Genomic DNA, 21,433 nt, shown 5'->3' with positions numbered 1-21,433 from the left:
GTACTCTAAGCTGAGCACTGGGGTTCAAATGTGAGCAAATATCTGAGGCTGTTTGGATTTTGTCACGTCCTGCTGACCCAATCCTCTTAAAACCAATTTAATAAGTCACCCAGGAGATGCCTGAGGCTGGGACGCTGTGCCAGTCTGAGGGCCTTTCCCAGTGAACTGCTCTCCTGGTCACAGGTGGAAATTATGGGAATGCACCTGAGGACTATCAGGGTGTAAGCCGTTAGACGAGAGCTAACAAGTGACTTCAGATGTAGCTGAGATATTGGAGTGAAACATCTGAACACTCAAAAATTTGTTCAATTGTTTCTTGATTTTGCTAGGTAGCTTTCTGCTTGACTCAGTTCCTCAAATGTCTGAGGCTGTGCTCCTTTGCTTGCTCTGTAAAAGATGTTGTCTGAGTGTTTTGGTGGACGCCTTCATATTTGTGTGGAGGCTACAGGCAGGAGCTGTTTCTTTGTTGTTTTAATGTGATTTGTTCTCAAAGCCTCACACAGACTATGCATGAAAGGAACTCACGGCTCCCCTTTTTTTCAGAGACGTGGTGCTAGTGCACTCTTGCATGCAGTAACTTATTATTTCAGTTAGTGCTAAAAACCCTGCAGTGAATCAGGTGAGCATCTACAGTCTTGAATACCTTACTGGAGAGGACAGCAAAAGACGAACAGCAGAGGCACAAGCTGATAAAAAACCATATTTGATTATATCCAAGATAGATAGAGGGTTTATTAGCTTGTATGTAATGCTGTACAACAGTTGTTTTCCTGACATTGAATTGGTTTTCTCTGAGCAAATCCAGGTTCTTATGTGCTGTATTCACTAGCTGTCGTGGATATCTGTGTGACTGTGCTGTAGAGATGCCTCTCCTCTGTCTGGCATCTCTGTCTGGTCTCATCTTCGAGGAGCCCCAGTAAGGACTTGGGTGAAAAATGCAGGATGAAAGTCTACAGAAATGTTTAAATGGACACTATTGGACAAATGTTCTCTCTGGCAAGCTAAGAAAGCTTTCTGATTCAGGCCAAATCTGATATCTCTAGACCCTCCACTGCAGCTGTGTATTGCTAATTGGACAACATCCCTATGTTACAAAAACTGCAGCTGTATGTATCCTCCAAAGGTCTTATCGCCCTCTTTTCATATCAAAGTACTTGTACCTGGTACTTCTGAATATGATGACTTGAAACATCTGCTTGGAAATAGCAGTCTATGACCATGCTAGGTGTTTTGTATTTTGGTTTAAGTTGCCAGATTTCCTGTGACTCAGTCCATTTAAGTTTTGGCAATTTGAGGGTGAGCAAGCATGCATGCACACACACACGTTTTCTTTGAGATAATATTAACAAGAATGTAGAGGATTTATTGCAGCATTCCTGCTTGATTGGTAAACAAGTTTGTTCTGGCTATAGGCTTGAAATCCATCCAACTTCTTTGTTTACAGAAATGATCTCCCAGCTTCCACTCAGGCAGTCATTTAACATTACTTTCCTTCATATCTGATACCTTTGTACCTTCATATCAGATACATAGTTGTCATTGTATAAATGCCACTGTATTTTTACTTGTCTTCCTAAAATACAATACACTGCTCTACAGCCAGTCTATTAAATCAAGTGAGATCCATAAAAACTTTGACCAGGTGCTGAAATTGCTGGCCAACTCAGAGGGATATAAACAAGTACTTCCCCTCTCATGATGGGGCCTGTGAAGTGTTTGAAACCACAAGTCCAGAAGGCATGGCAAAACCTTACCACTCCCTTCCCAATGCTCCTGTGGTTGCATTGAGACATTCTTATCATGAGGAAAGTCTGGGACAATATCCACCAGTAGAGTACAAGAACCAGTTGAACTTGCATGTGCTGAGTTACTACAGAAAAACTACACTGTGATGTGTCACTCACTTTACTGGTAAGGCCAGACTATGGTCTAGCTCTTCCCCAGCCTAGTCTCACAGATTTTCTTTCCAGAAAACCAGGGAACAAGGAGAGAGAATGGAGGATGTCTGGGTTTCACCCTAGATCTAAGTCATGAGTCTGGAGCATATGCCTCCACCTGTGAAATGCTGGGAAGTGATCCTGGGTTTCTGAGTTACTGCTGCTCTATGTTGTCTGCTACAACATCTACTGGAAAGATGCCTGGATTGTAAAAGTAGTAGTCCAGGAAAAGGCTGATGTCTTGCTCTCACTATATGAACTTGACTCAGAGTGAAAAATGTGAATGAAATATGGGTAGAGAAGGGTCACTTGGTACCAATACTCCAGTATTGGCCTTCTTATTTTAGGCATGCTACCCCTGGGAGTTCTCTGGCAATTAGGCACTGGTTGAAGAACTTACTTACTTAAACTTTAGCCTTAAACATCGAGGGAGGTAATAGGGCACCTACTTTGCTCTTCAGAAATTAGTCCCAAATGGCAGACTCCCTCTCAGTCCCCTGGGATGACTATGGGTACAGTGGAGGTGTGATCAAGGCATTAGAGACATCGCTGCACCTTAGATTGAGCTTGATGATAACAAAAGCAATGTGATTACCTTAGAGCTGGGCAGCTAACACACAGAGAAGGACTAGATATATTTTAAAAAAAGAAAAGCACATGATGTTAAGAAAGATTGACTTAAAAATAAATCTCTCAAACTTCCATCCTCTGAAGTTTATTAAAGGAAATTGAATTACACTTCAGTCTGTACCCTGATCATTCTGCGGTAAATCAAATGTTAGCAACAAAGACTACAGCGGACCATCTGGTTCATTTTGCTCGGTGCTTTGCTATCCCAGGCAATCATGTTATACACATCATTTAACACACTGATCAAGCATCACTTTAAAACAGACCGCATAGCTGTTCCCCTCTTGATTCTGGAAAGAGGCTCTCCTGGAGTGTCCCTGCTCAGTAGCAGCAGCAGCAGCCTTCTGATTTCCAATTTCCAGTCCTGAAGAGTTTACTTGCCTTTGTTCTTGAACCAAATGTAGTCTCTTGGCTTATAGCAGCTGCCTAATCCCCTCCATGATCTGCAGTCCTCCGCAGAGACACACTACTCCTTCTTGCAGCCCTTCTCTGCACCTGTTCAAGTTGGCTTTCATCTACATGAGCATAGCTGACCCAAATTATGCAGAGTATTACTATATTTATGTTTATACGTCGATAGCTAGTGATTGAGACTAGGAAATATCGATCTGATATCTAGCATAACTTTTACTCAAATTATTTATAGCAGTCACATTCATTTCTTATTATTACTCTGAAGTCAAAATGCTCAGTTTCAGATTTGACTGTAGTGTATATACTGCAGGAGAAATAAATAATTCAGTTGGTATTTCTAAAAATATAATTAGTTGATGAGTCAGAGAAGGATTTCATTTTCCTAAATGTTAAGGCTTGAAGACTGGGATTATCATTATCAGTTTGTCTAACCTGTGACTCTATCATGTCTGAGGACTCTGCCTGGTAATTCTTGCGTCAGTTTGTAATTAAACTGGAAGGTTGTTCAGACAAGACTGAATAAAGGACCGAAATCACATTCTTGCAATTTGCTGAATGTTATTTCACATAACAACACAAACGAAAGGTACACCCTACAGACAAGCCTGCATCTGGTGATTCATCATTTTCATTTAAAAATTTAAGAAAATTAACATTTACTAATGGGCTAATTTCTGATAAATCAGTGTACATGTTTACAACATAATACATAACTGTGAACCACTATATGTGTGTGTGTATATATATATTTAAGGCAATGAAACGTATTTCTATTTATGGGAATCCAAGTCTTCCCAAGAACCTGTATCAGCTTTGTGAAATGTCAAAATAGAAAAGGAGGCAGCTGGGATAAAATGAAAAGACATAAACTAATCAAACTCCAGAGTGCAATAAAAGCTGCTATGAAAGAAGAAACTGAAAAACAAAAAACCACGTAGAGCAAAAGATTAGTATTTTATTGACTGGAAACCAGATTGTTATGTACTTGTTGGTGGGTCATTATCCATATTGATTTTATGCCACTGCAATTCAGCTCTGGCTTAGCTATGCACACATATTCTTTTTTTTCTTTTATCTTTTTTTAATTTTTCTACCTAAAGTAATGGTTGGCTTCAGTATGAATAAAGCCCGCTCAAGTCAGCCAAATAACTCTATGCACTTAAGGTTAGAGTCTAAAGGAGAATGTATTACTTAAAGATGTGCAAGATGAGGACTAAACCAGCGGTGAGCAGTGCAGAATATGCCATCCTTAATATCACAAGCACCGTTCACAGCAGCCTGGTACAGATACTATAACAGGAATCAAGCCATTGTAACACACAGTATGGAAGAAGTAAGAAGAGAAATGCTTGTAACTGAAAATATAGTCAATAACAGACACTTGAGCGCTGAAGCTCAGCAAGCAGATACAACCTTCTCAAAGCCAGCTACCTAGAAACGAATACTTTGTACTACAAGCGAGGACTGCAATGCCTGCCATGACAGGCATAATTCTTGACATAATATTGACAAATGCATGTGGCACATGCCAAAATGAATCGGGTATTGGTTCTGAAGAGCTTGTAGGTTGCTACAGACAAGCAGGCATTTACAAGAAAAGGGGTAGACCGTGGATCAAAGTCCTAGCAGGGTGGAAATAGTAAGGCCATTAACAGTGTTTTGCTTGCTGGTAAATGGGGTCTGATGGGAGGAAAGTACAAGGTTAAAGGGACAAGTATGACTTGGCTCTTGTCTCTACTAATAAAAAAATATATTTTATGCATGTATTTGAAGGTCTAGTGAAGACAATGGAGACAGAGTCTTAAGGTATATTAACTATGGGAAAGCGTACATCAGCACTATCCAATCTTGGGCAATCCTTACCTGTTACAGTAGCTCAAAATATGGGTTTATATATGTTCTAAAGCAGTTATGCCTGAAAAAATTAAGTACAGTTAACCAATTTTAGGAAACGGACCTATCACTCAGGTTTTTTTGATGACTGAAGACTATGTTTCTGAGGAGCAATCTCAGTAAGGAGAAAGAAGAAGACCTTTTTCCCTATATCTGGCCCTGGAATGGGCCTCTCTGACTCGGTGGCCCTCTGTATAGAAGTACGCCCTCCTCCCACTTTCTGCCTGCTTTGTCAGCAGCTTTTTTCCCCAAAGTATGGAGGAAGTTGATATTTACAGTTGTTCTCATCAGTGTAACGATCCCACAGAAAAAGGCACATGCCCAGCTTTCCACACCAAGGCCTGCATCTGTGAAGCAGTACTAATACCTCATCATTAGTCACGCCATATAGACTTTTCACAATCCTTTTTGGTTTGAGAGAGATGAAATGAAAATTTTTAAGCTTCTAACAGCAGAGTGCAGTGTGTTACAAGGAGAAACATACTGTAGTGAGATTTAAAATATATAAGAATCTTTTCTGCATTACTTTCTTAGCCAATATAGGACTGTTTAAATTTTTTTTACAAGCAGTTGAGAACTATGATAGAATTAAACTGCTGTTGGAAAGTTACTTGAATGGCTAAATAACTGCTATACCTTTTAGATTATTTTCTTGCTGCAGATTAATGAAGTACATGGTTACAGAGAGAAAATAATGCATCTGTACAGCTCTCCACAGAACTATGAAGCAGAGCCACATTCATGACAGAGGACATCATCCCGCTGAGTGAGGAATCCTTGGCCCACCAGCGAGACAGAGCATTTAGCGCAGTTAAAGCATTCCCCATGCCACTGGCGATCTTCAAATGAGATAAATTTGGCACCTCCGAGAGCTGAAAGAGATTATGAGAAAGATGATGTGAATCCAGTATTTCTGGACGTGATTGAGAAATGCAACAGATTGTTTTCTCATGTGTGATCAGGTTGTCATTCATATAGCAAACAAAAAATGAACAAAAATCCATAGTCTGAAATATCCTTTGTTGACTGAATTGAAAAAAAAAATTTAAAATTAAATACAGTGAGAAATATTTTAAGCAAAGCCACAAGTCACTTACTTGTTTTTATACCCCATTATGAACTCTGAACAGAATGCATTTATCAGAATGTCCATTCAGGTTTGCTGATCTTCCTAAAAAACTCTAATGAAAATTATTTGCAATGTATTGATACATACAGTTTCTATACAACACTGAGTGAAATGTAATTATTTCCACCTAAATTTCTTCAAGATGGAGTCCTTCAGAAATCACCAGATCATGGAGTTCCTAGCACAAGTACCTGAAATAAAACACTGCTGGTTTTGGTTTTGGGTTTTTTTGGTTTGTTTGTTTGTTTTTTTCTTTGTTTGCTTGTTTGTTTTGTAAAATTGTGCCCATTTGATTGAGTATTCATCATTTTATGTGTCCACTTACATAGGCAGAATGCACCTGTAACAATCAGTACTCTTCCAACAGCTGAGTCCACACATAATAGAATTACAATGCAGAACACCAGCAAATGCTCTCAGAAAACTTCAGCTGTCATAGACTAGTGACCTATATGTCTAACTATAAATCATCTAAGTACACAAGGATGCATGCAACAGAGCTTTGTTGCATTTGGCAGGCTTTTTAATTTGACAGCTGTGCCTAAGCAGCAGGCAGTTAATTCGTGTCCGATTTGATCACATTTGCACTTAAAAACAAAGATGAAGAAATTACAGACACAAGAGACTTGTGCGCACAGTCCTGGGAAGACCCAAAAAGTGTCTTTTCACATATTCTTAGGGATGAATTTTAGTGCAGGAAGCACTAAATTGGACAATGGAGGAACTCCTTTTGGCACATAAAACAGCTCCTCAGCAGTCAGGGAACACATGCGATCTGTATGTCCTAGCAAGACACGCTATATGCGATGGAGAGAGAGTGTCTCTAGTAGTTAATTCCCTCAGTCTTTCATTATGGTGAGACTGTTTTTAATGCAGTTTTCTAAAGCAAAGGTCTGATTTGAGAGAAGCCTGATGGTGTCTAGACCCTACAGGAAGATGAGACTCACCTGTAATAGGTTTCTTGCAAGCAGCACACTTCTTAGCATACAATTTGCTGAAACAGTCTACACAGTATGGATATTCATCTTTGGAAATAAACCTTTGTCCAGACAGCTGAGTTTTACACCCAGCACACACAAAGCATTCTTTATGCCAAGGCTGGTCATGGTAGGTCACTCCCCCAGAAGTTATTACCTAATATATTGACAAAAAGGACAGAGCAATGAAACAGTGGTGTGAATCTTGAAGGATTATCTAGTCCTTCGAAGTCCTTGACTTGTTTTTGCTCTTCCTGTATGCACAAGAGAAGAGAGTGTGGTCATGTCAACCATTTTTCACCTGGAATATCAACTTGACTAACTGCAGTTGAGCTGAACATGCCACTGGTTTGTTAGTCTCTGCTTTCTATCATAGGAAAAACTAATGTCTTGTAATAAACAGGTTAGTTTGTTACGAAATTTTTCGGTTACACCTGCAGATAAAGGCTTAGCATCAGGCATACTCTCAGAAGAGCAATTCTAGGTGATGGACAGTGAATGAGAGAACCAATGCTGACATTATGGCTAATCTCCAAGTGAAACGGGGTATTTTGCTGTCTCATAATTGTAGGTAGGAAGAAAGAGACAGTGAAGAAGCAGAAGTGAGACAGAAAGGAGATCTACACTGCCAAAAGAAGAAAAAACAATGCAATTAAACTTCTTATTCCCTGCAACTCACTCACAGCTCGCTCTACTGGTTATTTCTGAAGAGGGAAATTTCCAGTTGCTCTCTTGCTTCCGTATGTGTGTTAAAGAGCTGGTTTCACAGAAGTTTCATAGAAAAGATAAAGATGAGCTGTAAGGTAATGTTTCTACTGTCAAGTCATATGCACGACAGTGAATGAATGAAGGAATGAATATAGTTGGAACATGAGGAGGAAAAAGTTGGAGAAACTTAAGTAAGTAAAAATAGTGGCATTGGGGAATATAGTTTCAGTGAATAATATTGGGTGATGTCAGGCAATAAAAAAATTTAAACAGTTCCTGATGCCTTTAGCACTCCAGTATTGGGCTAATTCTAACTCTCATTTGCTTTTCCATTAAAATCTCAAAATCTCTGGCACAAGACTCAAGACTTCAGTTTGGCAATTTTACCTCTTAGGGCTCAATTCTTAATTATGGGAACTGATGCGAGTTTAAGTAGTAAAATTCTTTTAGCCATTATGTAGGGGGACTCTTTGCATTTGCAGAATTTTTAGGAAGTAAGTCCTGATTATTTCACATAAAGTGCTGCTAACATCAATGCCTCTAATAAACATAGAGCAGAATTATTTGCCATGTGATCATTTAATGAAAATTAAAGACTAGATGTCGATGCATGCAAATATATGAAAGTACTTTCTAAACTTTAACTACTGAAGAAAAAAAACAGGCAGCAAATTCTTCTTAAATTAAAAGCTTTTGTTAGAGGTAGAGGTTTACAGATAAACATTAAATAACTTTAGAAATTATAAGTTATTTGATAAAATGAAAAAAAAAAATTTGGCTTCCAGAGTGATACAGGTACTAAAGAATAAGTTAAATACTGCCATAAAAAGCAGCTTAAAACAATTCCCTAGAGAAAAGTATCACACTCGAACAGTATGATACTTTGAGTATTTTCATCAATCAATCAGAGACACTTTTAAAACATGAGGAACCAAGGGAGAGATGAACTGATTTATTTGTATTTGGGGAAAAAAAGGAAAACTAATCTGTAATGAAGCTTTCTGGTACCCACAGGGGAAGCATCATGTATTGAAACAGTAGGACTCTCGACTAGTATTATCACAACTGAATATTACTTAATCTGGTTATTGCCTGATGCATTTCAAGAGACAAACGGGCAAGACTCTGAATGCTTTGCTCAGCTCAGGTGGCTTATTATCATATGAATATATCTGAAAAATGTCAGAAGGGGAGGCATGTTTGTCAAGGCAAAATCAGATATCACCAGGAAAGAAGGGTTTTACATAATTTTCAGTGCAATATCAACGTTTAAAAAGTGCAAACAAAGAAACCCCAAAGTGTTTGTTTTGGTCAATACATGTATTTCAAATATATTAAAGCTTATATTAATGTTAACTAGAAGGGGACAGCAGACACTGTCGCATTTAGCCTTCAGTGTCCAGTATCAATACCAGTGCTCTTACTCTCTTAGGCATTTTACATAATCCAGCCCCTTCCCCCACGAGCAGTATTGCCCCATTAGGGCAATTTTTCCACTGTACATTTAATTACCTTTTTGCAAGAGTAGCAATGCTGAGCAAATTGCTTCTCAAAACAGGGCACGCAGTAATTCTCATTGTCTTTGGTGATCAGTGGTTTTGTTCCCAATGGCTGCCGGCAATACTGGCAAACGAAACAAGATTCATGCCAGGAACTTCCCTTAAATTCCATTTTACGGGAACCTGCAAAAAACTAAAGTAATCAATCCTTCCAGATAAAACCTTGTAACATAAGTTTTAAATGTTGGGAAGACTTTTGTTTTTAATCTTCTGTCTCGGTTTTGTATTACCCAGGAAAGGACTTCTCCTCAATTTAATAGATTTTCTAAGTATGTACTTGAAATTTCAAGAACACATTCAGCACCATATAATCACCGGGCAAAAGGTGTGCTAAGTTGCCTGAGCTGTGATTTTTAGAGTCTGTCCTTACATGAATCTTTTAGGATTACTTCTCTGTGATATGCTTCAGGTGCTCAGAGATCCTCTCATGCCAGCCAACTCAGTGATGTTGTTCAGGTACACAGCACTTCCATAAATTAAAGATTAATTTGTTGGATGCTTGGTACATCTATTAACGTCATGTATTTTGTCTTCCTTAAATTAAGGTTCCTTCACTTATAAATGCATTATTTATCTTATTCATATTAAGCTGGCAATTTTTTTAATAGTAAGTGTCTTTTCTGTGATGAAGCACACTACACTGCCTCTTCTTATAGCTCATAATTTCCATCCTAGATCAACAGTTCTTTTTATCATGTTTAACTAGATGCTTTTGATGTAGTGCAAGGATGGATGCTACCCCAAAAGAAAATCACTCAGTTAAATGTCTGCCAGAGGAGTTTCCGAGCTCCTAGCTCTATGTACATGTGCCCTGTACACACTAATGTAGATGTGTAAGTCTAAGATATGCACATATATCTGAGAATGATTTTTCCAGCCAATCTCCACCATAACTTCCTCTCCTGCTGGTAGCATCAGACTGCAAAGAGAGGTGCCAGGTGCTTTACCATCCTTTCCATATGAAGAAAATTGCTGATATAACTGATTAATCCCACAATACCTGTTCCCTGGACTGTGGGGCTACTGGAGAGAGAAACTACTGGTTGTATTTTAACATAAAAGGTTTGCAGCTTCCTCCTAGTGACCAGAAGGCTGACTTCACTGTCTTTGCCTACTGGGTCTTTTCAACACAGAGCTAGCAAGCTGGTGACGAAGAACTTAATGATTTAGAAACTGGTTGGCATCCCCATGCCACTTCAGTTCTGTATTTGCACTGCTACTCCTACCCTTGGCACTTGCTGCAAAGATTTAGTTTCCTAGACTCTGGGGCAAAATCAGCAATGTGGATGTACACCAGAGGATAATAATGCAAACTCTACTATATTCTGGTGCTGTTCTCATCACATCTAGTAAGGCGTGCCTATTAGACGACATTTTTAAAACTATATCAAATTTCAACAGCATGTCATCCTCAGACTGAACACAACTATATTGCTACAACATTTATTTCTACTAATACAGCTTTTACCTGTAACAAAAAGGAAATAAACTGTAAAAGTTCATAGTTGCATCAATGCTACAGGTTGAATCATAACATCAGTAACCTAGTATTTATACCAAGACAATAATTCTGCACAGCCCAGACCTTATTGTTTGGTATTAATATCTACTAAAAAAATAAAATTCCTATGTCACTGCCAAATGTACTGATGTACTCGGCCAAGGGTTCCCAAACTAGTTAGTCATGAGGCCATGGCAGATAGTTTGAAGCTGGTATTGAGAATTATACATGTGATGCATAAAAAAAGTTCAAGGAGTGAGCGTAGTTCACTGTTCCAAAAGTTAGGGACCCACTTTCCTAAGCAAGCTGCTTCATTTTGCCACAGATGGTGCTGTGTCTTCTCTCAGATACCTCTGAAGAGGCAGCTTTTAGGCAGTCTCTCTTCTCTATGAGCTTGACTGGTGTGGTAGTGTCCTGGTTTCAGCCAGGATAGAGCTGGTTTTCCTCACAGAAGCTAGTGTGAGACTGTGTTTTGGATTTGGGATGAGGAACTGTTGATAATGTGCTGATGTTTTGGGTTGTTGCTGAGCCGTCAAGGACAGTCCAGCTTCTCGTGCTGCCCTGCCAGCGAGCAGGCTGGGAGTGCACGGGGAGCTGGGAGGGGACACAGCCGGGACAGCTGACCCAGACTGGCCAAAGGGATATTCCCTACCATCCGACGTCATGCCCAGTACATAAACTGGAGTTGGCCGGGGGGCGGAAATCGCTGCTCAGGGACGGGCTGTCGATCACGGGGTGGTGACCAATTTCTGTATTGGGCATCACTTGTTCTTATACATTCCTTTGTTGGTATTATCATTATTGTTCCCTTCTTTCTTTCTGTCCTATTAAACCGTGTTTATCTCAACCCACGAGGTTTTTCCTAATTCTCTCCCCCGTCCCGCTGTGGGAGGGAGAGTGAGCGAGCGGCTGCGTGGTGCTTAGTTGCCGGCTGGGGCTAAACCACGACAGTCCTTTTTGGCGCCCAACGTGGGGCCCGAGGCTTGAGATAATAACGGTTGCAGGTCACAATATCAGTTTGATTTGCATCATGCTCTCGTCTTTGCTGTACATGTTAAGGATCGGTGTTGGTTTCTGCGGGCTGCTGTACTCTGCAATGATTAGTAATGTCTCGCCTGTGAATTTTGTTTTTAGAGCACTGACCTTGAGCTTAATGTGGTATCATCTGAGCTCTGTACTAAAGCCGTTACTGTATTTTGGCTACAGTCTTGTGGAGACGATTAGCAATTATACTTCTGCCTCTGAAAGGTTTTTTATGGAGGAAATGCAGAATGGTACCTTTGATACCCTCTATCATAACATTTCCTCCTTCATCACAATAATTTTTCAGTATTTTGAACACCCTTGGGTAGTTAAAATACCTCTATTGCTACTTCTGGGGAACATGGTTTCAGTTTTGTCTAAGGTTGGCAAGCAATTTAAGAATATCACCCGGAGATCTGCCCCAAGGCTGGATAGTTATGAATGGCAGGGTGTGTGGAACAGCATGGGCAAATGCCTGGGGCGGTGGGCACCTCCGGTGTTTTGGAGCTTCACTCCCGAACAAGTGCAGAATCCTGATAAACCAGCAGAATATCTGGAAGAAGTATGCTGTCAGCCTGGCAGCTCCAAGGAGACACAAATCATTGCAATGTGCTGGGGCCTGGCCCATGCCTACCGAGCTCTATTTAACACTGTGCAAAGGGGAGAGGGGCTCTCTGGGTCTGATGGCAATGTGGCAGGCACTGTGACTACTCCAACGTCTGTAGCAGGCACTGTCACTACTCCAACCCCCACGGCGGGCACTGCCACTACTCCAACCCCCACGGCAGGCACTGTAGCTACTCAGACTGTTGCAGCTGAACCAGAGAACCAGCCCATCCCGGTATCAGTTGCCCCTGTACAAAAGAAGAAATCTTGGAAGCGGAAGTCAGCTCGTTTAGTAAGGGAGGAGGAAGATCCTGCTAAGAAGGAGCCAGAGGAAGAGAGTGAGGAGGCAGAGTGCTCTGAAGCAGGGCCATCACAAGCACGGAAGAGGGAAGAGAGCGAGTCATCGCTTGAAGAGGAGGAAGAGGAAGAACTTATAAAAGAGACGGTAACTACCCGATCTCTATCCCTGAGTGAATTGCGAGATATGCGAAAGGATTTCAGCCGTCGTCCAGGTGAGCACATTGTCACCTGGCTGCTCTGATGCTGGGATAATGGGGCCAGTAGCCTGGAATTAGAGGGTAGGGAAGCCAAGCAGCTGGGATCCCTTTCTAGGGAAGGGGGCATTGACAAAGCAATTGGAAAAGGTGCACAAGTCCTCAGCCTCTGGAGACGACTCCTGTCGGGTGTGAAGGAAAGGTATCCCTTCAAGGAAGATGTTCTATGTCACCCAGGCAAGTGGACCACCATGGAGAAAGGTATCCAGTACCTGAGGGAGCTAGCGGTGCTGGAAGTGATTTATGGTGACTTGGACAATGGACAATCATCCAAAGATCCAGATGAAGTCAATTGCACGCAACCTATGTGGCGGAAGTTTGTACGGAGTGCACCATCATCATATGCCAACTCATTAGCAGTAATGGCCTGGAAGGACGGAGAGAGACCAACGGTGGATGAATTGGCTGGCCAACTCCGGCAATACGAAGAAAGTCTCTCTTCCTCCCTACGGGCCTGCGTCTCTGCTATAGAGAAACTGTCCCGAGAGTTCCGGCAATTCAAAGAGGATATGCCCTACCCTCCACCCGTACGGACCAGTGTCTCAGCCATTAGGAGTAAGCGCTCTTCTGTTCAAGAGAGAAGATATAGAGGATACACACCACGAGCCACCCTGTGGTTTCAATTGCGTGACTACGGAGAGGACATGAGGAGGTGGGATGGAAAACCTACCTCGACCCTAGAGGCACGAGTACGCGAGCTGCAAGGAAAAACAATTACAAAAGGGGGTTCAGGTTCCTCGAGGAAAATCGTCGCTCCACTTTCCAGTGGGCAGCTTCCCAGAAAGAATAGAAGAGCTGATCTCACCTCTGATCCTCTTGAAGGGACTTCTGATTCCTATTTACAAGAAGTGGGTAACGAGTACTATGAGCAGGACTAGAGGGGCCCTGCCTCCAGCCAGGCGGAGGAGAGGGACAACCGAGTTTATTGGACTGTGTGGATTAGATGGCCTGGCACGTCAGACCCACAGGAATATAAGGCTTTAGTGGACACCGGTGCACAATGTACCCTGATGCCATCAAGTCATACAGGGGCAGAACCCATCTGTATTTCTGGAGTGACAGGGGGATCCCAACAGCTGGCTGTACTGGAGGCTGAAGTGAGCCTAACTGGGAATGAGTGGCAGAAGCACCCCATTGTGACTGGCCCGGAGGCTCCGTGCATCCTGGGCATAGACTACCTCAGCAGAGGGTATTTCAAGGACCCAAAAGGGTACCGGTGGGCTTTTGGTATAGCTGCCTTGGAGACGGAAGAAATTAAACAGCTGTGCACCGTGCCTGGTCTCTCAGAGGACCCTTCTGTGGTGGGGTTGCTCAGGGTCAAAGAACAACAGGTGCCGATCGCTACCACAACAGTGCACCAGCGGCAATATCGCACCAACAGAGACTCCCTGATCCCCATCCATGAGCTGATTCGTCGGCTGGAGAGCCAAGGAGTGATCAGCAAGACTCACTCACCCTTCAACAGCCCCATATGGCCAGTGCGAAAGTCTAATGGAGAGTGGAGACTGACAGTAGACTATCGTGGCCTGAATGAAGTCACGCCGCCACTGAGCGCTGCTGTGCCGGACATGCTAGAACTTCAATATGAACTGGAGTCAAAGGCAGCCAAGTGGTACGCCACCATTGATATTGCTAACGTGTTTTTCTCGATCCCTTTGGCAGCAGAGTGCAGGCCACAGTTTGCTCTCACTTGGAGAGGTGTCCAATACACCTGGAATCGACTTCCCCAGGGGTGGAAACACAGCCCTACCATTTGCCATGGGCTGATACAAACTGCACTGGAACAGGGTGAAGCTCCAGAGCATCTGCAATACATTGATGACATCATCGTATGGGGCAACACAGCAGAAGAAGTTTTCGAGAAAGGGAAGAAAATAATTCAAGTCCTTCTGAAAGCTGGTTTTGCTATAAAGCAAAGTAAAGTCAAGGGACCTGCACAAGAGATCCAGTTTTTAGGAATAAAATGGCAAGATGGACGTCGACAGATCCCAACGGATGTGATCAACAAAATAACAGCTATGTCTCCACCAACTAGCAAAAAAGAAACACAAGCATTTCTGGGTGTTGTGGGTTTCTGGAGAATGCATATTCCAAATTACAGTCTGATTGTAAGCCCTCTTTATCAAGTGACCCGGAAGAAGAACGATTTTAAATGGGGCCCTGAGCAACGACAAGCCTTCGAACAAATCAAACAGGAGATAGTTCATGCCGTAGCCCTCGGGCCAGTACGGGCAGGACAAGATGTTAAAAATGTGCTCTACACGGCAGCCGGGGAGAATGGCCCTACCTGGAGTCTCTGGCAGAAGGCACCAGGAGAGACTCGAGGTCGACCTCTAGGGTTTTGGAGTCGAGGATATAGGGGATCTGAGTCCCGCTATACTCCAACTGAAAAGGAGATATTGGCGGCATATGAAGGAGTTCGAGCTGCCTCAGAAGTGGTTGGTACTGAAGCACAGCTCCTCCTGGCACCCCGACTGCCGGTGCTGGGCTGGATGTTCAAAGGGAGGGTCCCCTCTACGCATCATGCGACTGATGCTATGTGGAGTAAGTGGGTCGCGCTTATTACACAGCGGGCTCGAATAGGAAATCTTAATCGCCCGGGAATCTTGGAAGTGATCATGGACTGGCCAGAAGGCAAAGATTTTGGAATATCACCGGAAGAGGAGGTGGCGCGTGCTGAAGAGGCTCCACCATATAATGAACTGCCAGAGAACGAAAGGCAATATGCCCTGTTTACTGATGGGTCCTGTCGTATTGTAGGCAAACATCGAAGGTGGAAAGCTGCTGTATGGAGCCCTATACGACGAGTTGCAGAAGTGGCTGAAGGACAAGGTGAATCAAGTCAGTTTGCGGAGGTGAAAGCCATCCAGCTGGCTTTAGATATTGCTGAACGAGAAAAATGGCCAGTACTCTATACTGACTCATGGATGGTAGCAAATGCTCTATGGGGGGGGCTGCAGCAATGGAAGCAGAGCAACTGGCAACGCAGAGGCAAGCCCATCTGGGCTGCTGAATCGTGGCAAGATATTGCTGCCCGACTAGAGAATCTCGTCATAAAAGTACGTCACGTAGATGCTCACGTACCCAAGAGTCGGGCCACCGAAGAACGTCAAAACAACCATCAGGTGGATCAGGCTGCTAAGATTGAAGTGGCTCAGGTGGATCTGGACTGGCAACATAAGGGTGAATTATTTATAGCTCGGTGGGCCCATGACACCTCAGGCCATCAGGGAAGAGATGCAACATATAGATGGGCTCGGGATCGAGGGGTGGACCTGACCATGGATGCTATTGCACAGGTTATCCATGAATGTGAAACGTGTGCTGCGATCAAACAAGCCAAGCGGTTAAAGCCTCTCTGGTATGAAGGACGATGGTTGAAATATAAATATGGGGAGGCCTGGCAGATTGACTATATCACACTTCCACAAACTTGCCAAGGCAAGCGCTATGTGCTTACCATGGTGGAAGCAAGCACCGGATGGCTGGAAACATACCCTGTGCCCCATGCCACCGCCCGGAACACTATCCTGGGCCTTGAAAAGCAAGTCTTATGGCGACATGGCACCCCCGAAAGAATTGAGTCAGACAATGGGACTCATTTCCGAAACAACCTCATAGACACCTGGGCCAAAGAGCACGGCATTGAGTGGGTGTATCATATCCCCTATCATGCACCAGCTTCCGGAAAAATTGAACGATACAACGGACTGTTAAAGACTACACTGAGAGCAATGGGTGATGGGACATTCAAAAATTGGGATAAACATTTAGCCAAAGCCACCTGGTTAGTCAACACTAGGGGATCTACTAATAGAGCCGGCCCTGCCCAATCAAAACTTCTACGTACTGTAGAAGGGGATAAAGTCCCTGTGGTGCATGTGAGAAACATGCTGGGGAAGACAGTCTGGGTTACTCCTGCATTAGGAAAAGGCAAACCCATTCGTGGGATTGCCTTTGCCCAGGGACCTGGGTGCACTTGGTGGGTAATGCGGAAGGATGGGGAAGTCCGATGTGTACCTCAAGGAGACTTGATTTTGGGTGAAAACAGTCAATGATTTGCATTGTATTATGTTAATTGTTCAGAATGACATTACTACTATGGCTGCTATCTACCATATCAATGGTATTATAGTAAGAATCACCCAGACTGATGAAGAATGAGCTTCACTGAAACCAAGCAACGTGCAGCAGTGATGAAACCAGAACTGGCTTCAGCAGCTTGCGCCCAACAAATCCCTCGAGATCGACATCTTCGACCTGCAGATCATGGACATGGACCGTGCCAGATGACAATCCAACACCACATACCATCTCCCCTGCCCTGAGAGACTGCTATGATGGATGAAGCCCAGAGTCATGGACTGACTGAACTCCATAGACATTTTAAGTGATGGCCCATGGACTAAGAGAGTGATATCTGTGTGTATATATTAAAGGACAGGAAGAGTAATAATGAATAATTGGAATGTATTGAAAAGTATAGGACCTGGGCATGACATAAATGGTATGGAATAAGGGGTGGATACTGTCCTGGTTTCAGCCAGGATAGAGCTGGTTTTCCTCACAGAAGCTAGTGTGAGACTGTGTTTTGGATTTGGGATGAGGAACTGTTGATAATGTGCTGATGTTTTGGGTTGTTGCTGAGCCGTCAAGGACAGTCCAGCTTCTCGTGCTGCCCTGCCAGCGAGCAGGCTGGGGGTGCACGGGGAGCTGGGAGGGGACACAGCCGGGACAGCTGACCCAGGCTGGCCAAAGAGATATTCCCTACCATACGACGTCATGCCCAGTACATAAACTGGAGTTGGCCGGGGGGGCGGAAATCGCTGCTCGGGGACGGGCTGTCGATCACGGGGTGGTGAGCAATTTCTGTATTGGGCATCACTTGTTCTTATACATTCCTTTGTTGGTATTATCATTATTGTTCCCTTCTTTCTTTCTGTCCTATTAAACCGTGTTTATCTCAACCCACGAGGTTTTTCCTAATTCTCTCCCCCGTCCCGCTGTGGGAGGGAGAGTGAGCGAGCGGCTGCGTGGTGCTTAGTTGCCGGCTGGGGCTAAACCACGACAGGTAGCAATGAAAGGCTTAGAGAATGCCCTGAACAGGCATGATCGAAAGCTGAGAAGCAGTCTAGTGGAAAGTGCAGAATTTTCAAGGCTGCTAATGGCAGGCAGTAAACCTATTGTAAACACAAATGTACTTGTATTCTTTTTAGTAAAAATGCTGATAGTGATTTGAACACAGAATGTCATGTTTTGGCAATTTAAACAAAAAATATTTCTGAGTGAAAGAAATGCTATACAGAACACAAGCTCAAGGTCTGGTCAATGTGACAGGCAAAAATAGAGATGTCTTGTCTAATCTGGCACTCCTGCTAACGATAGCTCTGTTTGCCTACCTACACTCACAGCGGGAGTGTAGTGCAAAAACTGCAACAGAATCAAGAACTCAACATGAACACTTTTTACCCTATTTTGAACTTTAATATTCTTTATCAGGATTCATAAGCCCTGTCAGTGCTAGACCAGAGATATCTGCCTGCCCGCTCTTCACCACTGGGTGGGAGGGTACTACACGCAAAGGAGAACTAGTCACCTGAAAGCTGTTCTGAAAGTCAAGGACCTTGTAGCTCAGTCATTCAAGGATCTGGTTACAATTAAAAATGCAGTTCCATTTCTCACCGAAGGGTCTTACCAGGCATAATGGTCTTCTGGCAGTGGAAACACTTAGATGAATACTCGTCAGAGTAGCATTCAGTACACAGCAAGAGCTCGTCCTTGACAGCAAACGGTTTCTCCACCAGCGAGCGACTGCATTTGGCACACTTGAAGCACCTCTCATGCCAGTGCCTGCCTTTGTAGGCCAGATCCTTGGAGAAAGTAAGTACATGTTAATGAAGACATTTCTTTACGGTGTTTTTATCCCTCAGCTCCTCCCAGAAATAAAGCGGAAAATGGAGGGTTTTGCAATGGGGACTTGAAGAGATGACACGTGTATCCGGTGGGAGGTGTGCTCAGAGGCGATACAACTACTCAAAGTCACTGTGTCAGGATATTTTGTAGGTCTCTTGCAGAGGCCATTAGGAGCTGCTTTGGCACAGGCAATAGTCCTTCCTCAGAGATGTGTTTTTATTGGAAGAACCATTTTATATTTTATAGTTGGCCTTCAAGGGGAAACAAGTGATCAACATTATTAACGTGCACAGGCCACCTGACAAGAAGTGCATTCTCTACAGACTTTGAAATGAACTTTATGTATTTTTTAACGTTACTACTTTTTCTTCCAGCTGGCACTACATAACACTAAAGAAAGATCAGATTATTGCAGAAAACAGGCAATTAAAATCTTACTAATAATAAAATTATTCTTAGGAAGATTATTTAAAAATCACTGCTTTTGTTTATATCTACTATAACTCCTCCTTAAAACTTGGCAGAAGAATGTTTGTTTAAAACTCAGCAGGCTTAGGGGACCAAAAAGCTAACAGAATATGTATGAGACCTCCACTAAGAATTAAAAAAAAAGAGTAAAGACTAGATTTTATTTTTCCAAGGTTAAAAAAACAAGGGAAAAATTTACCACCCCACCCCCCCCCCCAAAAAAATAAACATGACCCTTCCAGGTCTCCTTTATAAGAAAAAAGCACAAAAGGGAAGAAATCCAATCTCATTTTTCTCCTTTTTCAGATCCCCATCCTTTAAAGTGCTAAAAATGAAATACATATGATACTTCATTTCAGGAGGTACTGAGAGCTTACCAGTTTCATTTTTGTTAATTAACACTCTGAACCTTTTAGAAAATAGGCTGTTGCCCCAGAGCAGCCTGAGGCAAAGACTGGGTAAGGAGAGGAAGAGAGCCAAGATCTAGCACCTTGCCAGAGGTGGGACAACCAGCTGTAGATCCCTGTGGGCCGCTTTTCTAGCTGTCTCTGGCCTGTTGCACTCCTTTCTTGTTACTCCTGCTTTTTTTCTCCCAGTTTTCCCTTCTGCTCAAAACCATGACTTTTTGTTAACGACCTTTGACATTGGTAGTTCTGCTACTTACTTAATTTTCAATTTTAGAAGTGAAATTAGTGAACTCGGAGCACATGTTCTCCAGGTGACCCTGACTGGAGCTACATGTACAAGTTTGCTGTTGAAAAATGGTGATGAGAGTTTGAGAAGAGTCTTCATCCAAGTCAGCAATTTCCTTGGATGATTCCTTTACAGTACTGAGCTGTACTCAGACAATGTGCTTTGAAAACCGTGAAGTACTTTGGCCAGGGAGGCCTCCTGAGAGGCTTATTTTAATAACGTCCTGACCTTTTATTTCAAAAGAACATAGGCAAAGCGATCATGGGAGAAGGTGAGCACTACACACCGAACTTGGCAAAACAAAGGCATTCGGACTGGTTTAATCTGAACTTAAAAGTCAAACTACAGGCTGTAAATTGAAGTATGGGATACTGGAAATCCTGTCAAAGACCAAAGAGGACCTTGCGTTATTAATTAATATTCTAAAAAAGGGGAGAGGTGAAAAGAAAGCCAAGCCCAGAAACATTGTGGCTAACATGCCATCTATAAGATGAGCAAGATAAGCATGGAAAGAAGTTAAAATTAAAATATACTTCATTTCCAAAAGACTGGGGCAATAATATATGAATTATAAGCATAGTTTCTTATCAGCCTGACATCTGCACGTCAAGCTTTCACCTACACTAAAAGTAACTTATCCAATACTCAAAATACTTTTTTCAATAGACATCTCTCAGAAACTCCTAAATTTCATTCAACCTGATCTACTGAATTACACCAGCACCCTACAGCCACTCAAGCACTGTGCAGTCTCTGCAGCTAGTGAGTGACTGCAGGTGAAGCATGGAGTCCAGTTGCGGTCCACACGCATGCCACAGCATCGACGTATGTTTGAGGTATACGTATGTGCAGATTTCCTAATCTTTGGCCCCAGGGCTTTCTTATTCTGGGAAAATAGCACTGTTTCTCTCTGCTGTGTGTGGATGTACAACAACTATGCTTAGGTTTCTTCACCAGCAGAGATATGCAGAGGGTCAGACACAGAATCTGCCACTAAAGAAATGGGATTTGTGTGTAATTTAGCAAAGAACGAGAAGTGAAAGCTAAATCTTTACCTTGGAATTGCACTCAATAGGTTGCTTGCACTCTTCACAGGGGTTGGCAAACAGGCTGTTGTAACACGTAACACAATAAGCGTTTTCTTCTCTTAATGCATACTTCCTTCCACGAAGAGACTGCAGGCAGTAATGGCAGTCTGTATCATTGCTGGTCATTCTGGCGGGGTTCTCCATGTGACCTGGAAAGGTGGAAAAATCATGTAATTCAGTGGATGACCATTTGCTTGCCCAGATAATAAACAATGTTGCTTTACCTGTGAAAGTTAGGACAGGCGTTTCTTGGTCATTTGCAGAGCCCTGGTTTTCTAATGCTGGGCTGTTCCGCAATAAAATGGTAGTATTTAACAAAATATACTGTGGATTGTGTTAC

At 42.8% G+C, this 21,433-nt stretch overlaps 1 protein-coding gene across 1 annotated transcript; it reads right to left on the bottom strand.

Moving 5' to 3' along the window:
* Positions 1–5,537: 5,537 nt before the first annotated feature.
* Positions 5,538–21,231, bottom strand: FHL5 (four and a half LIM domains 5). Its single transcript, XM_081997546.1, has 5 exons — positions 21,061–21,231; positions 18,627–18,801; positions 9,201–9,370; positions 6,951–7,137; positions 5,538–5,746 (listed from the first exon to the last, which is right to left on the bottom strand). The coding sequence occupies exons 1-5, from the start codon at positions 21,217–21,219 to the stop codon at positions 5,595–5,597; spliced, it is 843 nt and encodes a 280-aa protein (XP_081853672.1). The 5' UTR covers positions 21,220–21,231; the 3' UTR covers positions 5,538–5,594.
* Positions 21,232–21,433: the final 202 nt, after the last annotated feature.

This window comes from Phaethon aethereus (genome assembly GCF_964289735.1).
Source record: "Phaethon aethereus genome assembly, chromosome: 3".
Taxonomy (NCBI): domain Eukaryota; kingdom Metazoa; phylum Chordata; class Aves; order Phaethontiformes; family Phaethontidae; genus Phaethon; species Phaethon aethereus.
Note: the sequence above shows the minus strand (reverse complement) of the source record. Positions and strands in the feature narration are given on the sequence as shown.

What these genes read in the sequence shown, in the direction of transcription:
- FHL5 (XM_081997546.1), bottom strand. Translation starts at nt 21,219, where the DNA reads ATGACCAGCAATGATACAGACTGCCATTACTGCCTGCAGTCTCTTCGT. An exon ending in CCAGAAGACCATTATGCCTG is followed by an intron (nt 9,371 to 18,626) that starts GTAAGACCCTTC and finishes AGTTTTTTGCAG; the next exon opens with GTTCCCGTAAAATGGAATTT. An exon ending in TTGCAAGAAACCTATTACAG is followed by an intron (nt 5,747 to 6,950) that starts GTGAGTCTCATC and finishes AATCTCTTTCAG; the next exon opens with CTCTCGGAGGTGCCAAATTT.